The sequence below is a fragment of the Gopherus flavomarginatus genome, chromosome 12 (assembly GCF_025201925.1).
Source record: "Gopherus flavomarginatus isolate rGopFla2 chromosome 12, rGopFla2.mat.asm, whole genome shotgun sequence".
Classification (NCBI taxonomy): Eukaryota; Metazoa; Chordata; order Testudines; family Testudinidae; genus Gopherus; species Gopherus flavomarginatus.
Window position 1 is genome coordinate 44,180,734 of NC_066628.1, and position 19,080 is coordinate 44,199,813.

The 19,080-nt window shown below is 43.1% G+C and overlaps 1 protein-coding gene across 7 annotated transcripts in view; it reads right to left on the reverse strand.

The window, feature by feature from the left end:
• Positions 1–12,356: 12,356 nt before the first annotated feature.
• Positions 12,357–19,080, reverse strand: part of PECAM1 (platelet and endothelial cell adhesion molecule 1) — a 55,873-nt gene continuing 49,149 nt past the window's right edge. For 4 of the 7 annotated variants that reach the window (XM_050919116.1, XM_050919119.1, XM_050919118.1 and 1 more), the window contains one exon: positions 12,357–13,821. In XM_050919116.1, the coding sequence (XP_050775073.1) occupies positions 13,792–13,821 (30 nt within the window). In that variant the 3' untranslated portion in view covers positions 12,357–13,791. The other 3 variants (XM_050919117.1, XM_050919123.1, XM_050919120.1) reach the window with 1 other exon arrangement.

Here is a 19,080-nt window from a genome sequence, read left to right on the forward strand (position 1 = left end):
TTCTGGAAGTTACAGAAGATAGGAAAAGACATGCCCGGTTCTGTAACAATCAGGCACAGAGCTCTGCCTCCTCAAAGGCCTTTTCCAATTGGTTGGGGAAGACCCTTGCCCCACCCGCTCTACACGGCTCCTGGCCCTGGGCCCTTCAAGGAATAGAAGCACAGGTTTTCCCCAAGCACAGACTATTCTCTGAGTTGCTTCCTCTTCCCCCATATCTGCCTTTTTCATTTTTCTGGATTCTTGGGTACCAACACTTAAAGGGGGCCACACCACGAGGAAAAGGGTGATTTTGTGGATTGGTAGACCTGTTGTGATAAATCAGGCCTACCAAATTTTCCTATAAGCTCAGCTATAAAGTAGTGAGTGTGAGTTCATAAGTACCACAATGACCTATAACAACAACGTTGATGGGGAAAGGTACGAAAGGGAGATGGAGACACTGAATTAGCCCAAACTGAAAGGCTTCCTGATACAATTCAAGGACTGTGTTAAGATCATGCCTGGTAAATAAGAAAAGTGAACCAGTGAACCAAAATTGGTGTGCCAAAAACTAGTCCTAACTGGGGTACAAAATAATGAGGGGAAGAGCTATTCCATGTACAACTTCCTTTGCATGTCCTTAAGGAAAGAAACTGCCACCCTCATCATCTCCTGGGACTTCACCATCCTGATTCTGAGAGATGTCTGGAAGAGACCAGGCCAGAAAAAAGGGACCCAGACAACTTCACCACCATTCTGGTTCCAGCTGAATCCCACCACCACCTAGGATGAAATGGGATTGGACATTTATAACAATAGCTCTAGCCCATTTAAACTAACTTCTTTTCCCCACAAAAGGACAGTTATTACCATCTTTAATATCATCCAAGAGACTGTCAAAAAAGAGTTGTTTTAGTCAAAAACTCTCTGCAGCTAAAGAGAAAGTGAACAAGGGCCATTGTTAAAATGAAAGTCTGATGTAATACTTTACATTTAAGATGTTTTTACTTCTTTTCTCTATCTTTAATAAAAGGTTAAAATGATTTCTAATGCAGTGTTTGCATTGGAACTGAGCAGGCTGAGATCTCTGTATACCTAATCCCAAATCTGATTCAAAACTGTTTCAGGTGACTGGGTTGTGTTAATATCTTTAGCCCATGTATTAATTTAGATGGAATATAACAGGCCCTACAACCTTGACAGGGTTGGTCTGTCCCCTTCATGTAGGCCCTGTGGTTTAACCTTGGTGTGAGAACACAGTCAAACCCATGGTTTGTATGTGGTAGGGGAAAATATAGGTGTGACCTTTCTTAGAGTCAGTATGCTAATTAGCATGTCAGATAATAAGCATTAAAGCTTGATCTACAGCTACTACAAAGGAGAAAAGGCAGCAATTTAGTTAAGCCTAGTATTATACTGTTAATGTTGGCGAGTTAAAAAAAAATATACCGTAATCCTGGAAATCTATAATTAAACAGCATAAATTATACTCTTTTAATTGTAGGGGACATTAATGAAGTCTGCTTTGCCCAGCACAAGACAGACGTGTAGGATTATATGAATTATCCCATAACAGTAAAAAGGGAATAGAGACACTGGGAGAAGAATCAGCTTCAGCAGGGGGGAAAATATAATTAAAAATGGCTTTAAAAATTTGTCAGCATAGCCTGTTATTTGACCAACCCTGACATGCACCTGGGCTTTCATTACAATACTGGGACTTCCTCACTTCCCTAAGGAAGGGTCTATAGTAAACTTAACTAGGATACACAAGGTTCTAAAGGTTTGGGCCTGAGACAGGTAATATCTTAGTTCATGCTGACCGTACCATCTTCCTGTAGCAAGGAACAAGTCCCAGTGATCTCAGTGAATGACCTGGCTTATTCCTAAATCTTCTCATTTCCCACCTCTGCTTCCCAAAGATCTCTGACATCCAGACATGGGGCCAAGTTTTCTAAAGAGCTGGAGGTCACATTTTCAACTGCTCAGCCCCCACAACCACAGCCAAATTTTCAAGAGCATTTAGAGTCTATCCGCTCCAATTGTGACACCGCCTGATTTTTCAAAAATCTCAGCACCTAATGCACACATTTGAAAATCTGGCCCTGGTTGTGTGTGCTGAGCCATTCTGAGAATTCCAGCCATGGAATCTGATTCTCCCCTACCTTCCCCTTGTGCAGTAATTTACAGCTGTGCAGAGAGAATGCAAAGCAGATGCAAAATGCTCCCGTTCTGCTCTGGAAGCATGTTACAATCTGTGCAGGGGTAAATAACTACACAAGATGCATATTAGTAAAGGATCAGGCTCCTCGTGCCTAGTCCTGCTTGTGAGTACAGTAAGCAGGATTTGTCCTTTGATGGCCTCAGTGGTTAGAGTTATATAGGTCATCTGTTCATGCATGGTAAAGGGTTGGTAATCTGAAAACAGGGCTAGGAAGATGGATCACCTTGTCAATGATGGTCAGAAAAAACAGTGTTAGCACTTTGCATTCAAGTACTGAGAACACGCTCTGGCTTACCTAGTTTCAACTTTAGCATGCACAGGGCCCCAGGCTCACAACCCGCCTCTTGAGACTTTGCCTCATGACAGATTTGATAGATCTTGGCATTTGCCAGGCTTTTAAAAGCCGCTGAACCTTTAACAATCCAATTATCTGGCCTGAAGACAAACTGACCAAACACACTTACATTGAAACAAAGCCCAAAATATGTACTGTGCATTGTAGAGACTTTGGGGGCTTTTTGTTACTTTGCCTTTTGCTTTTAAATAATTTTAAGTTATTTAATCTAGTTTTCTTATTGACCATCTCATTTTAGTTTAGTAACCTGGGCTTGCTGCAATTTTCATTAATTTGACTTACAGTTGCTGTGTCAACTTGGTGCTGTGGGTATTTAAAAATGAAAATGTGGCCAGCCAGTGCCAAGGACTTAGAAGTAAGCTCTGTGCATGCAGTGTCAATAACCGCTTTGTGTAAGGAGGATAGCTGGCATTTGTGTTTACTCTGCAAACTGCACATCACTCGAATAATAGCATTTAATTGACAGATTAGACAGTATCACTTTTGACTACACATGCTCCCAATGACAAATATCACGGTCTATTGTATCAATAGTCTATGGATTAAAGTTCCTCAGAATCATGTGACTACATGTCCTAAGCCAGTAGGAATTCATAGACACCATAGATTGCAATGGTCTCCCTGGCTCAATGTATAAAAGTAGCTTTTATTGATATGTATATTTTTCTATTTTACCTCTCAAGAAAAGGACTCAGACCTTTGCTGATTTGTGCTTAACCCTTGTGTCTCTATCATTGCGGCTTCTTTCTCTGATGAAACTGTGCTTCTGCACTTAATTCTAACTCAGCTATGATTGTTTGTTCCCTTTGTTAGGAGAGCTCTCTCAACCGACCCATGCAGCATTTCAGTGTATGCTGAGAAAACAAATTACCTGTATAAATGTACACTCATATTTAAATTCAACTTCCCATGAAGGCCACATTCTGATGATTGCTAGACTCTCTGGGCTATTCTTTCTGAGAGCTCCTCTTTGTAAATAAAACAGGACAACATCAAAGAGATATGTGATTCCATCAGCAATTTCTCCTCCTTAGGGAAACAACCCACTAGACCCACCACAGTAGGCTAACTGCTTGGGTCAAACCAAAAACAAACAAAGAGGTCACAAAGGTTTCCATTCACACTCGGTCTTGGAAAGCAACAGCATCATGCTTCTGGCTGCACACTGCACAGGAATCACAGGGTCCAGGCCTAAATGGATGTCTGCTCCTATTCTTTAACTGGAATTGCAGGTGCAAAGTCATTCTTTTTTGGTTCTTTAATTTAGACATGACAGGCATCTGCCCCCCCGGTAGTACCCCATAGTCTTTCTGGGTCTCCCCTCCTCCGGGAACTTCCAACCCCTTATTCCCCCCCTCACCTCAGTCTTTGGCTACTGCCAGTCACTATCTAGCCCCCGCTCACTGGGGCAGACAGCAGTATAATTGCCACTCATCATCGGCAAGGAAGGTTTGGACCTGCTGCCTCTGCCTACCCTTAGGCTGCCCTCTGCAACCCCAGTATCTTTCCAAGCCTTTACCAAGGCCTGTAGCCTGGGGGATTTCCAGGCCGGAGCTCCCCAGCTCCTCTTGCCTTCCCCCAGCCCTGCTATACTCCAGGTCCCTTACTCAGTTCCCATCAGCCAGGCCCAACCCTCTTCCCCCAATCAGCTTATTCTTCCTAGTTCCCTACCACAGCCCTCGCCCAGGGCTGTTTTAAGCCCGTCAGGGCAGGAGCAGTTCAGTGCCCCGCTACACCCTCCTTTATAAAATGGGTTGACATCTGTGGATGAAAAATACCATATCGGTGCTAAATATTATTATATTACTCAATGCTTTGCATAGATATTGTGGCATTTGTCTCAAAAGTTTTGTACAAAAAAATAAGACTAGTTAACCCTCAGACTGTGATTGAAGTATTATCCCCATTTCAGAGGTGGAAGGTGATGCACAGAAAGATGAAGGCCCAGAGCCTTCAAAGTCACCTAAGAGTCAAGTGAGTTGTGCACGCTGTAATATTGAATTTAGATTGATCCCAAGGCCAGAAGGGACAATTATGATCATCTAGTCCAGGGGTTCTTAACCTTTTTATTTCTGAGCCCCCCGCCCCTATAAAAAATCCACAGCTCACCTGTGCCACAATTGGTTTTCTGCATATAAAAACCAGGGCCAGTGTTAGAGGGTAGCAAGCAGGGCCGTTGCCTGGGGCCCCATGCCACAGGGGCCCCTGCGAAGCTGCATTGCTCAGGCTTTGGCTTCAGCCTGAGTGGCAGGGTTCAGGGCTTCAGGCTTCAGCCCCCTGCAGTGGGGTTTCAGCTTTCTGCCCTGGGCCCTAGCAAGTCTAATGCTGGCCCTGCTTGCCGGACCCCCTGAAACCTGCTTGCAGCCCCCCTAAGGGCCCTTGGGCCCCTGGTTGAGAACCACTGCTCTAGTCTGACCACCTGTATAGCACAGGCCATAGAACTTCCCCAAAATAATTCCTAGAGCAGATCTTTTAGAAAAACATCCTACCGTGTTTTTAAAATTGTCAGTGATGGAGAACGGACCATGGCCCCTGCTATATTTGTCCCATGGTTAATTACTCTCACTGTCAAAAATTTACATCGTATTTCCAGCTATATGAACATGTGCTTAAAAAATTAAAGCATTATTAGGAATAGAAATCAGGCACAACTCCTGCAGTATTTGCTTGAAGAAAACTTCCATCGACAATGGAAACTGCAAGATTTTCAGAGCATTCCACCTCATTTTCAAATGTTTAGGAAATGGCCTGTAAATTCTTTGGCCACCAGGGGTCAGCACTGAATTAACACTAGAACACAATGGGTGCTTTTAGATCGAAAGCTCCAATGAAGCGTTGGTATAACAAAGTAAACGATAAGAAAATAGGCTAAATTCAACCCATGTGCATTGAATGAGTCCATTGCTCCCATGTGTGTGCCCAGATGTCTACAGGGAGATAAACTGTAGTGAGAAGTTTGACATTATCTTGGGGAAGAGAGGTTACTACCAAAATAGCTGTGCCCCCAGAATAATGAAAGTTTAAAAAAATTAATAAATTTGCCCTTTGGGTGAGATGTCCTCTTTGTCTCTGGAGGTTTTGGTTCAGCTCCTTTCCTTGTGGAATGGGTTGGGGGGGGGCAGAAGGTCACTTGAGAAGCTTATTGCCTTTCCAGAAGCTGGATGTGTTGTTTCTATGCCCTCCCAATGAAGACAACAAATGGCAAACACGGGACCTGAACTCAGCTCTCCAGTGTGACACAGCAGTCCCAGAAGCATTGGCGCCGCCTTTTCTCCATGTGGGCTACAATAACATGCAGACAGAACAGAAGGGCAGATCCTTGGTTAGCGTAGATTGTCAGCGCTTCATTGACTTCCCCTGAGGATCTGCCCTAGAGCAAAATATTAGTGGTATCTAAACTTTTCCAACCAGTTTAGTGTGAGGCTGGAAGTGGGACCAGGAGAAGAACTTGGTCAGAAGTTATATGACAAAAAGATGGTTGGGGGTTTGTTTGGTGGGGGAAGGGTTGATCAAAATCATGTTTTTCCACAGAAAAAATCTTCAACTGAATTATTCATTTTTTGGAAAATATGAACAATTTTGGGGCAATCTCCTGAAAAAAAAATTTTGAAATAAAAATTCTCAGGAAAATATGGAATTTTTCCAGAGTTTTCTAATTTCTATACATTTTAAAGGTTTTCAGTGTGTGGGGGGGAAGAATTGACTTTTCCAGCTTTTGCCAGTTGGAAAGCTGTAACAAAGTGTTTATTTCAGAGAGAAAGCACATAATTCTTAAATGTGAATTAAGTGTAACACCTAATAGCGAAAGTTACTTTTAAAAGTCACAAGTTGTTGCTCTCTCTCTCACACACACTCTAAATGGTTTCCCAAATGGAAAAAGTTGGGAAGAATAAGAAAGTTGGGGGAAAGTTACTTTCTTACATTTTTAAAATTTCCATGGAAAAGTCAAAATTGCCCAACAGGAAAATTTCCAAGGGAATTCCAAGCTCTCAAAGCATTTCCAGACAGCTCTAACTAGGACATATATTCCAGATGAATATTTTTGAGGCTAAGCCTCCCCACCACTGCTTATCACAAAGTCTGGAAAAGTTGTATTTACAAAAGTTTTGCCATATAAATACCCTTACTGGTGCGTTGGATGACCTGAGTCAGTCCACCCAGCTGCTGTGCAAGAAACAATACTTTGCATTTCATGGCATCCTCCATTCCATGATCTCAAAGCACTTCACAAAGCATAAAGGCAAAATATTCACTACTGGACACCAATTTTCACTACCACAGTTTTTAGGTGCTCAGTTTGAGACATCTAAGGGCGTGATTGTCACAGGTGCTGAGCAACCACAGCTCCCATTGACTTTGGCTGAAGTGGTGCACGCACAGCACCTTTGCAGATTAGGTGCATAGTGTCTCAGGTGCAGCACCCAAAGTTCAATAGTGGCTTTTGAAAATGTTGCCATTACTTAAACTTCACAGCATCCCTGGGGGATAGAGGAGTGTTGGCTTCATTTCACAGATGGGAAAACCAAGTCAGAATCTTGGAGGATTTACAGTGTCTTCTATGGGGGGAAGGAAACCCCCTCATTCTGTTGGGAGATTAAGTAGGAAAATTCACAAATTGGAACTCAGTGTCTTCTCCTTTACACAAGCTATCCCTGTGCAGGAACAAATGGATCCCTTGATATCAGTGACTTTGTATCACATGCAGTAAGGTAAATTATTCAAATCTGCAAATAACTCTAGCAAAAATCAGTAATGCTACGGCAGCTCCAGCGAGGGATGAAATTACGAAACACCATGAGCCACAGTTGGCAATCTCAAAAATAATAAGGGAAACATCATTAAGCACTTAGGAAGGGGAAGAGAAATAAATTTCTTCTGGGCCTCTGAATTTTGCAATTTCTCTTGGAAAGTGTAGCGCAAGCCAGGCGGGTTACCATGCCAAGATATTCCAGGAAAAATCCTAACACAGCTGAGTGTTTTCTGGAAATCACATAGTGCCCAAACTTGATCTCATTTAAGTCAATGACAAAACACCTATTGATTTCAGAGGGAGCAAGGTTGGACCTTCAAAGAGGTTTCAGTTAAGATTAGGCAGCAGAAATAATTGTCTATCACTTCTTAGGATACATTTGAACACAGGTCTGGACTTAAGTACCCACAAAACCAGTGACCACTTGGAGTGCCTGCTTTGGGATGCCCTTCAGTCCTATACTAGCAGCAATGGGATCAGAGGGGGAAGGACAGTTACCACCTGATTCCCCACCAGGCAGCAGAATAGATTTTTTAAGGATGAAGAACACCAAATTCCTTTCTGTTGAACTCCACAGTCTAATAAGATTGCTGTGTGCTTTGCAAGCTAGGGGATTAATAGGTTCTTCTTCCACTTGCAGGCGACTGTGAAAGGAAAAAGAGCAAATAAAATGGAAGTTCAAAGCTCAAAAAAGAAATCTACATTATCAGTAAGATGACTGGCCTCTGTGTAACAAGTCTGGTCCGGTTCCCAGGGGACAATTGTCCATAATACAAAAACCAGCTCCCTCAATTGGCACTGTTACTGGCAGCTTCAGAGAGGCCCACACTGGATGGACACAGAGATAAAAGTACCGTCTCACCTCCACAGGTGAATGATCAATTCAGGTCACAGGATTATTTTAAATTCATTTTTTAGAAAAATATCAGTATGTTCATTATGTAAATAATACCGTGATAACGCTGTATCATCCCCAAACTGAAGGAGATACAGTAAGTGTCATTAATTCCAGTAACAGAGGGGTAGCCGTGTTAGTCTGGATCTGTAAAAGCAGCAAAGAGTCCTGTGGCACCTTATAGACTAACAGACGTTTTGGAACATGAGCTTTCGTGCTCCGAACGCTCATGCTCCAAAACGTCTGTTAGTCTATAAGGTGCCACAGGACTCTTTGCTGCTTTTATAATTCCAGTAACAATTTCGTTTAGCAACATGAAGCCTACGAAATCTCAATCATACCAACCCCAAGCATTCAAGAGTTTGGAGGCAGGGTGCAAAAAAATCCAGCCAACCAGAACCAAAATACCCTCACAACCATGATTTTTTTTAAACAAGAAGCTTTGAGTAACTTTTATTTGGTATCTAGTTTCTGAGCTGTTAGCATGTACCTGGGTCATGTTTCCAGGCTGTTTTCTGTAAAACTGAGAACCAGAAACTTTGAGTTGTCATTTAAAAAAGAAAGTGATTGTCTTCTTGTCCTCCTTGCTTGACTCCAGAAGCTGGAGCTCTAGGAAAAGCATCTGATATCATGAGATTTCTGATAAAGTCATGAGCTGGCAACACTGAGATCCATTCATCATTTGTTTTTCAAAGGAATACCCATGGTATCTTTGTTGATAAGGAAAACCTAAACCCACATCATATGTAAGACATCCCCTTGAAAACTGTATATTGGTGAGGCAGATTGGGGGAAGCTGCCACACTTGTCCTGGTGAACAAGAGGGTTTCAATCACTAGAGATCTCACTCCATCACCTTTCAGAGGCTGCCCTAATTTGTGTTCCACTCCAAAGGCGCAATAGAGCTTTGAAGGAATTCAGAATAGCCAAAGCATAAGAGCTTCTCAACCACACCTCAGTCCTCTTCCAACCTTTGCTCATAGAATATCAGGGTTGGAAGGGACCTCAGCCCTGCCCCAGAATGCAGCCTGCACCTGTGAAGTCACAGGGCTCCCTGTGCTGGAGGAATTCCCCACAGTGCCCCAACACCTGCCCTGCAGCTGCTTTCTATTAACAAGGGCCATATCACAATGATGAATAGGGCCCTTAAATTCATACAAGAGTGGTGGAGGAGAAGGGCAATGCTGGATTTCACAGATTGTTTAGAAGTATCTCCAAACTGAAGAAAGTTACCTTTAGAATTTCATTCCTTCAAAGCTCTATTGGGCCCTAGTGACTAAGGATAACGAGTGAGTAAATGTTGCAGGCACAAGCCTCACATCCCGAAACAGCCATGTAGCCATGGTTGAAAATTCTTGCCCCTCAGTCTGTGCTGTGCTGATAGATTCCAGGAATCACACTTCTGAACGCTGCTGCATTGTCTTTTGAAATTATTATTAATTTCCTCCTGGCAGCATTCTCCCCATCCGCTGCTTTTCCCATGGAAGCTTCTTGGCTTCTGACTTCTCTAGCTTAACACAAGAGGCTGGCTCTGTGTTCTCTTTTTCCACATTTTGCAGAATCAGCGCTTGCACTTTAATGATGACCAATTCAAGCAGCCTCATATGTGTTTTACATTAAGGGGATCTAGGTTTCCTTTCTATTTGCTCTTTCACTCTGTCGCCCCATGGAGAACAATCCCCTTGTGTCATTCTGGGACAGAGAAAGACTCTGCTCTCTCTCAATCTATTGGCTAAAGATTTCTACGGGACACAAGAATAAGGCCAATGGTTTTGGACACAAGTCTCCTACAGACTGTCTTAAATTTGTTTAAACTGGCTGCTGTTGCTAGTATGTTTTCTGCAAGTGAGGCTCGGAGGACAAACAAACCAGCTCTGCATGGCTGAAAATAAGCCATCTAGTATAAAATTGGTGTCTGAGGCAACAAGGTCCGTTCCCCCTCTCAGACCTGGGAACTCTAGCTCTCTCCATTGAGAATTACACATGCAGGACCTGTTCTATGAAGTGATTTAACCGGTTGCTTCTCACACTATTGTGTAAATCAATGTTTCCCAAACTTGGGACGCCACTTGTTTAGGGAAAGCCCCTGGTGGGCTGGGCCAGTTTGTTTACCTGCCGTGTCTGCAGGTTTGGCCGATCGCGTCTCCCACTGGCTGCGGTTCGCTGCTCCAGGCCCATGGGAGCTGCTGGAAGCTGTGGCCAGTACACCCCTCAGTCCATGCTGCTTCCAGCAGCTCCCATGGGCCTGGAGCAGCAAACCGTGGCCAGTGGGAGCCGCGATCGGCCGAACCTGCAGAGGCGGCAGGTAAACAAACCTACTTGGCCTGCCAGGGGCTTTCCCTAAACAAGCAGAACAACATCTCCATTCTGTCTTATGCAAAATGGTATCCCTCAGCCTCTCTTCGAATGGAACTGGGGCTAGGGGGTGGGGAGGATGAACTGGGGCTTTTGTAAGAGACCCCTTTCCCCCTACTTTTTAAGGTGAATACTTACAGCACATTTGGTTTTACATTTGCTGAGCCAGACTTGGTGAGATTCTAGAAATCTGAAGAATTTAAACCAGCAGATTTGTAATGGCTCATTGTTTTGACAATTTAACTGAATATGGGCACTGTTTCAACAACAGACACAAGAATCTTTCCCAAGTGTTCAGTTTAACAGGTTAACAAATGAGGCTTGCTTGGCATCTGAAGCCACATTCTGCGGAACAGAAAGCTGAACTCATCATGTATGACTGTTCCTTGTTTAGTGGGTAGGTATATTAGCTTTGTCTGCAGCAGAGAAGTTTACTGATCTATTCCCCAGCATGCCAGTGACACACTCCACTTCCACACACAAAAGTGCTCAAATCAGTTTACATGAATGATTTCCCTTCATCCCTGAGCACCTCCTTGCCTCTGGGCACCCTAAACAGAATTACCCTCCCACTTCCTCTCTCAGGCCCCAAGGGCTCCAAGACAGGCTCTCTTGGTTCAAGAAACAGCCCCCAGTGCAAATATGCCATAGCAAGAGTCCCAAAACATAGTCCATTTATCACCCTCAGTGCACACAGGCTTTCAAATCCCACAACATACAATCCCTCAGCCTAGCACATACCACATTCCAGCATCTTCCACCACACCCAGACTCTTCTGGCAGACAAGCACCCCAGCCCTCCCTGCTGGAGTGTAACCCCAGTCTTCCCAGCAGGAACACCCCACTACCAACACTCTCCTGGGAGTTTGTCCTCACCAGGGAAGCAGCCATCACTCTCCCTGTGCTATTAACCAGTCATCTCAGACAAGCCCACAGGTAGACCTAGCCCTCAGCCCTCTCCAGCATGGAGATGTCAGCAGGTAAGGGCTCCCACTGTCCTTGCCTTCAGCTCTCTTTAGCCCTTAGCTCCAGCTCAAGAAGGTCGGTCAGCCAGCAAATGCCATGCCATGCCTTGCCTTGCCTTGCCTTGCTGCCTCCTTCTCCCACTACTGCTGCCTTCTTCAAAAACTTCCCACAACTCTAATTCTCCCTGATCCTTTATAGCCCCAGGTTCTGCCTTGCCCTCTTAACTGGATAAACTGGGAGCACCTGTACTGGCATGGAGGGAGGGGGAAGAGCTGGACCTGTTTTATTAAAGGGCCCAGCTATCCTGTGACACGTTCCAAGAACCAGATGGAGTAGATTAATCTTTCAACGGGGTAAAGAACTGGTTCAGCCTAAACTGTTTCAGTCTGAAATAATCTGCACCAGGGTGGGCATAGACAAGATGAAACAGCCCCACAGGCTCATTGCTGCTACATGGTGCACTGGAAGCCTTCTGAAACCTCCAAGAGTCCACTGGTTCTCGGAGCCATGCCTGGGACTGTAGGATAGATTTCTGGAGAGCCTTTTAATTGAAGTGGTTTTGAGCAGCACTAATGTGAATGTGGGGCAAGCCTGCAATGGTTCTTAAAGTGATTCAGCATGGCTGGTTGGACACACTCGTTTGAGCTTAATCTGGTTCATTACAACAAGTTCAGCTATTTCAAGTTGACAGAGTTCGGGCAGAGTCCATGCTTTCCCCCATGTTCTGTGACATGCTCTGTTCATTGATATCCCCACAGTTTACCATTAATAATAACCTGTTCACACAGCCACTTGTGATTTGCTGATAAGAAAAACATCCAAGGACGCAAAGTTACATTTAAAGATTTCTTTATTAAAATATCTTTTCCAAATTCACTGTAATAACATTTGAGGAGTTTTTTGGAGGGTGGGAGGGTTTGTGGGATGCTTGAATGTATATTTGCCAACAGAGATGTGCTACAAAGCCCGTTGTTGTTTGTGAAAGGTTTAAATGTTTTATGATACAAGCAACCTTTTTCTAGGGAAAAATAAATTAAAAAGATATTAGTAAGAAATGCAACAGTTTAAGCTGGGGGGAGAGAAATCCTTTGCTTTCAAAGGAGATATAGATCTTTTCTGTTCCAGAGCCTTTGATAAAGAGTTTAAAGCAGTAAATATATATATATATATATATATGAATCCATATGTCATCTCTCTGTAAGAATGACTTAGATCCTTGTTGATTTAATTATTTTAAATGCTATTTGTCATTTAATACAGGAGCCTTCTTATCTATGTCCCTGATCCTTCAATTGAATCTGCAGTGATACATGGGAACAGATTGCAGGATTGGGACCCACTTTACAGTCTGAAAAAGAAAATCTCTCTTTGGGGTTTTTGTTTGTTTGTATTTTCTTTGCATCAATAAACCTGAGGTTAGCATGAACTGCAAAGTTCTGATCTGGATCCAAACTTCTCCAAAGTTATGGAGTATTTAGATCCAGAGCTTTGTTTGAGCCCATTATTGAAACAGGGAACAGCCACCTCGGTGGGATCTGGATGTGGTGCCAATCCTCAAAAGCATGGAATCAAGGTGTTGGCTTGGCATATTGTAGAGATAAGGTAGGGACAGGTATGAGTTTACAATCTGGACTCAAATAAGCTTCTGAACTTCATTAAAATTTGGGGATGGGATTTGGATAAGGGTTTAGCGTCAGGTCCAAATCTGATGACATGGGACCCAACATCTGTGACCTATATTTTGTCTAATCTGGACTGCGCTGTGCAGTCATTCTTTCAAGAGAGAACCAATATGCCAACCAGCTCAATGAGCAGTGAAACTTTTAGATACAAGAAGTGATTTAACAAAGAACAAGGAATATTTGTGTCTCTAATAATGTAGACATTATTTAATGTGGTAAAGTTCTGAATCACTGTACAGTTATTAAGTTTTTAAAAAGCCCAGAATGTACTCTTACTCTATACTCCCACCTCCCCAGAGCACGATGAAATGGAGGATAGAGAAACAAAACTCTTTTAGTGAGAGAAATGAACCTTGTGGGGGACATGTCATTGGGTTCCACAGGCACTTTCCCAGTCGAAACTTTATTCATAATTTTTTTATATTACATGCTTTAGGAATGTCCCTGTTGTTCACCCTGAGGAAATGAACATTGAAGAGAGGAGGCTGTCAGGTTCATAAATAAGTGCCATAGAGCTTTTGAAACAGGCACATCATCTCGCATCTTGTTTTTGTCTCCCAGCAGTTGATGTTCCCGATGAATCTTTTAAGTGGCATCTGGAGAACCTTCTATTCTCTATTGGCAATGAGGAGGGGAAAAAAAGCTAATAAGCATAAATTTAAAAAAAAACTCCTGGATCAATGAAATTGCATAAAGAGATGAAATATAACAACTACTCTTCCAAGAGCTGCACAATCAGCTAAACAATCATCATGTCTCCTCTCTAAAGTCATTCAACATCTCCATGGTACGGATTGGAAACTAAGACACAGTGATATTTAGGCTAACATTTTCAAACTGCTTGCCTATAGTTAAACACCTAAATCTACATTTGAGCACTGGCTAATGAAAAAGCGGCTAGGTTTTCAGTTCTGCATGTGGGTGGAGAATTGGAGACTTTTGTCTCCAGGATGGTACATTTTGTATTAGTACAAATGTACACCTGAAAGTACAATGTGTCCTAAGTGACGCTAATCTGTCCACATTCACCACCAGGACAAAATAAAACAAACAAACAAGTGAAAATGACAGGGGACAATATGAAGTCAGAATGTATGGCTGCAGCAAATCCAACACAATACCAAATTAGTATTTGGCGAAGCGGCTATCTCATTGTTAAGATATTTCCTTCAATATGTTTTCAGAAACTAAGACCATTAAATAACTTAGAAAGATTGCCAGCTCTGATTCCAGGAAGGAAACCTCCTCCCAGTTCCCCTCTGAGTAATTCAATTAATTTACTCCAGACACTTCCAAGCTGATGTTAGGTAAAAAATAATTCAGAGACACCCGTTTCTTTTGCAAACACTTCCTATGGATGGAACTTAAGATCTAGAATCCTGTAGCAGACAAGAAAAAGAGAAGAGGCCACAAGCCCAAAGTTTGGATCTAGTTCTGAGTATCCTTCAAGTCCAACGTGTTCAGGCCCAGGTTACTTTGGTCTGTGCCCCTCTCTAATCAGAACTTGGACTGCAATTTCATTTTAACCCATTTACATAATTCAGGCTTTGACTGGATTTGTCTAACATATCACCCACGTTGACTTAAATGGGATCAAACCCTTACTGTGAATCTGTGTAATGTAACTCTTTGTTGTCAATGTGTGGCATTTATTAAAGCATTGGGCTTACTTTTATCATGGCCTCACATGGCATGGAGGGAGCAAAGTTCTTCATTGTTTTCATGCTGGATTACATTTATTCTGACAGTGACACAGCTTCTTATGGGCTGGGGTTGGAGTAATGGAGGCGGGAGAGCTCATTATAAGGTGTTTTCTTCATTGTTTTCTTCAATGCAGCAATTCTTGGCTTTGCCTTATGACTTCCTCACCATCAACGCAGAACATCATCATTTAATAGGTTTATTAAAAGTGCGTGGGACAGCGTTACTTGAATTTGAAGTAAGAAGGATCAGATTTCAAGCACCCACAACTGTTGCTGAAGTCAAAAGGAAGGCATATGCTCCCACCTCTGAAACCCAGCTCCAAACAGGGGTTCAGTCCCACAGTCCTTACTTCCTTCTGTCCCCCCAGTACATTTGTATGGTGTGTTGCCACAAAAATCCTCACTGTGTCATGTTATCTCCCATGGAAATGTCAAATCATGAGTCTTCAAGACCTTCACTCTGACATGTAGCAATAGCCAGGAAACCTGCTACCTGGGCATTACTTTCTTTCCTGAACATGTTCCCTTTGATTAGGATGCCACAGTGTCAGGCCTGGAGATCAAAGGCCTCAACCCGCAGATCAGGGGCAGCAAGAGCAGCAGCAGGGCCAGTCTCCCCTGCAGAGAGGTCTTCCACCTCCCCCAAGCTCTTCTCCAGACCTCTAAAGTAGAAAACTGCCTGTAGAGGAAGGTTAAGCCACTTGATCAGGTTATTAGGACTCTTTTCGCTTTGATAGGCAGCGTCAGCAACTCCCCTCAGTCGGACTCTACTTGTGAGGCATTGCAGAGCATAGTGCTGCAGGAAAATAAGCTACAGAAGTAAAGTACTTCAATAAAATAGGAGAGAAGGCACGGCCAGAGTCTCTCTGTCTCTTTTCTCTCTGCACTTCTATGTTGCCTGAGCAATGTTGAGAAGAAGAAGAAAAAAAACCCATGAGGAAATTTACTTTCTGATCCCCACCATGGCTCATTTATGTGGAGAAGAGAAAGAAACACTTTGGATTGCTCCTGCTCAGCAGGCAAAAGAACCAAGGCCTGATGCTGCTTTTTATTCAGAGATGGCCCTGCAAGCAGAACTCGGCCCTGTTGGCACAAGCCTTGGTGATTCAAATAACTATTTAATCAGGAGAAGTTACAGTATTTAACTGCAATAGGGATGCCTAGCAGGGTGTTTTCTGTCCGATAACATTATGTCAGAGTTTCTAGGCGATGCCTGTGTATTACGCAAGTGCCATTTCCTGGGAAGTATCGTGCTCACTCTCTGGGGTTAAGTTTAGTGGCACATGCACATCCTGATCCTACACATCTGTGTGCTGTCAATGTGAAAACTCAGGTAACATGCACAGCTTGTTCCAAAGCAGGTTTTTCTTTTGTATATTGATGAGAAACTAAAAATGTTTGTAACAGTCTGTTGAATTTTACAGGGAATCTTATTACTCCTTTCCAGCTGCAAACAGGAATTTGTGCAAGCAAGGAAAATGCAGCCCTAAATCCAAGTCCTCTCCTGCAGCTTGCCAGAAGATAGTAAAATGTCAGGGCCCAATTAATAAAGCCAAAATTATTTGCGTAGCATGCTGAGGTGTTTTCACTGCATCCCATTCAAGAACCAAGCAGCCTCAATATGGCTCCAGGTAATGGCTTCTAGACTCAATTTTGGTAATAGAAAAAATTATCAAAATTATCAATTATCATAACGATGGTGCATCAATAGCACCTTTCATCCAAGATCTCAGAGTGCTTTGCAAACATGAATTAATGAAGCCACTCAGCACTCTCGTGAGGGAGATATTAAATTCCTTTTGCCCAACTGTCAAATAGTGATGAGTGATTGGGTCAAGGCCAGACAAGTCAATGACAGAGCTGGCCACAGAACCCAGGAGGACTGACTGTCCCGGGCTCACACTTACTCTATACCTTACAAGCATTGGGAAATACCTGTGTAAGTTGTATACAGCAAGGGCTCAATTCACGTTAGCAGCTAGAGTGTATGTGGAACTCTGCTTTATGTAGCAGTTATGGATAAGGGTGCAAACCAAGGCCCCAATTCTGCATGCCCAGAACCTCTCACTGAAGTCAACGGGTGCAGAAGATATGTAGGCTTGGCTCCAACAGGCAATCCAGAGCACTGAGAAAGGACAATGCCTCCCATTCAGGTTCACACCAGCTGTTTGCTGCAGTCACTTCTCTCCACCTTCTCCTGTGTATACTAAGCCCCTATCCTAGGCACAGATTAAAAAAAAAAAAATTCTACTCTATGATGCCATGAGGTTGCATCTTTGCAGCTGGGAGGAGAACTAGGCTTGATTTATTTTTAGAAGATAGAGAGCAAAGTAAAACCCCAAACTTTTAAATGACAATGAAAAATCAACCCTATTTGCCTATTAAAATCTGCCTGTTTATTGCAACACACTCTGTGACCTTCAATGCTCTGCCAATGGACTGTAAATAATACAGAAGTTTTCTTTTGTAGCCCATGTGGACTTGAATGCTGATGGAGGGTGGAGGGCTGTGCCTTTCAGAGCCTGAGAGCAAGTCTATACTACGAAATTAAGTCAACTTAAGTTATAGTGACATACAGCCACCGCAGTAATTAAATCGCTTTTCCATGTCTGGCCTACACTCCTTATGTCAGCAGTGCATGTCCTCACCAGGAGCACTTGCACAGAGTTAACTGTCAGTGTGGGGCATGGTGGAACAGCTTCTGAAAGGCAACAAACAGTCAATGTAAGCAATGCAGTGTCTACACTAATACTGCATCAACCTAACTATATTGACTTAAGAGCTACGCCTCTCCCGGAGGTGGCACTATTAAGTCGATGTAGCGGGTGAGTTACATCAGTGGGAGCTACATTTTAGTGCAGACGCTTACAGAGTTAGGCTGACGTAAGGCAGCTTATGATGACCTAACTCTGTAGTGTAGACCCGGCCTGAGTGTGTATTGTTAGCTGTCGTAGAGAGTGCTACTGTAATTGCTATTTAAAAGTCTCTTATTTGCTACAGTTATTTTTTTTAAGCAAATGCTCCAGAGTCATATAAAATAAGTGGCAGGAAAAATACACTCCCACATCCCACCCTGGTTTGTGGGAGGGATCTTATACATACATGCACATTCCTCTTCTGCAGGCTTCTGCTCAGGGAACCAAGGAACTCTGAGCCTGGGGCTGGCCCTGCCTACCACTGAGACCACCTCCATCCAACAGGTATCTGTGTTCTACCAGCTGCCTTTTAGGGATCCAGCCATCTTGTCTAAGACCAGGAGGCAGCTGGGCCTCTGCAGTCTCCCTCAACATGTACCATTTCCTCCTTCCTTTCTTTTTCAAGAGTTACCTTTGAAAACTCAAATCCTAGAGGACTATAATGGGATTTTTGCCAGAGTAAGGAGTGAACAAAAGACCTCAGAGTTTAGCCTCTGGATAGGACCCTTCTCTCTTTCTCTTATGTCTCTCTAGAGTCTTATGAGGGCAGGTTTTATCATGGTATGGTTTTCATTGTGTGCTTCTCAATTATTTTTTAAAAATAAGATTATAAATATATCAGGGCAGGGACCATCTCTTCCTGTGTGTTTACCCAGTGCTCAGCCCATTTTGAGTGCTAACACAACAGCACTAATAATAATTAATAACCATTATATTACTGAACAGCACTCCGGGGGCATAGTCAGAAAGTATTTGATAAATAACGTTAATATAGTTATTTCTGGAGTGCTTGTTCTTTGTCTTTGGCATTTCAGCAGAACCAAGTGATCGTTCATTTGAGCCATTTAGCCACTCATTTTCTCCACAAATTGGCTTTTCCTGTGATTAGTTTGGTGTTCAAAGCTATTCACTGTATCATTTCTTGACTGGTAGATTGTCCATGGAATTTGAGCTGTGATGTTTAGTTTCGCTGGGCTCTTACATCACATGGCGTTGCTCCAGTTCCTTGATTGGATGATGGTAATAACGTCAGCATTTGCTTTCCATTAATATTTGTTTAGAATGTCACAGTCTCCACCAACAATCCTGCCAGTCGTCCCGTCTTCTAATATCCTGGCTGAAGGTGCTACATCGCACAGGTCAGGAGCACAGAGTTGAATGCAAGCTTCTGCTCAAGCCAATAGTCACAGTCACGAAATCACCTTGCTCTACACCTTAAGGAGGAAATCACATCTGCAAATGGTAAAAATCTCCCC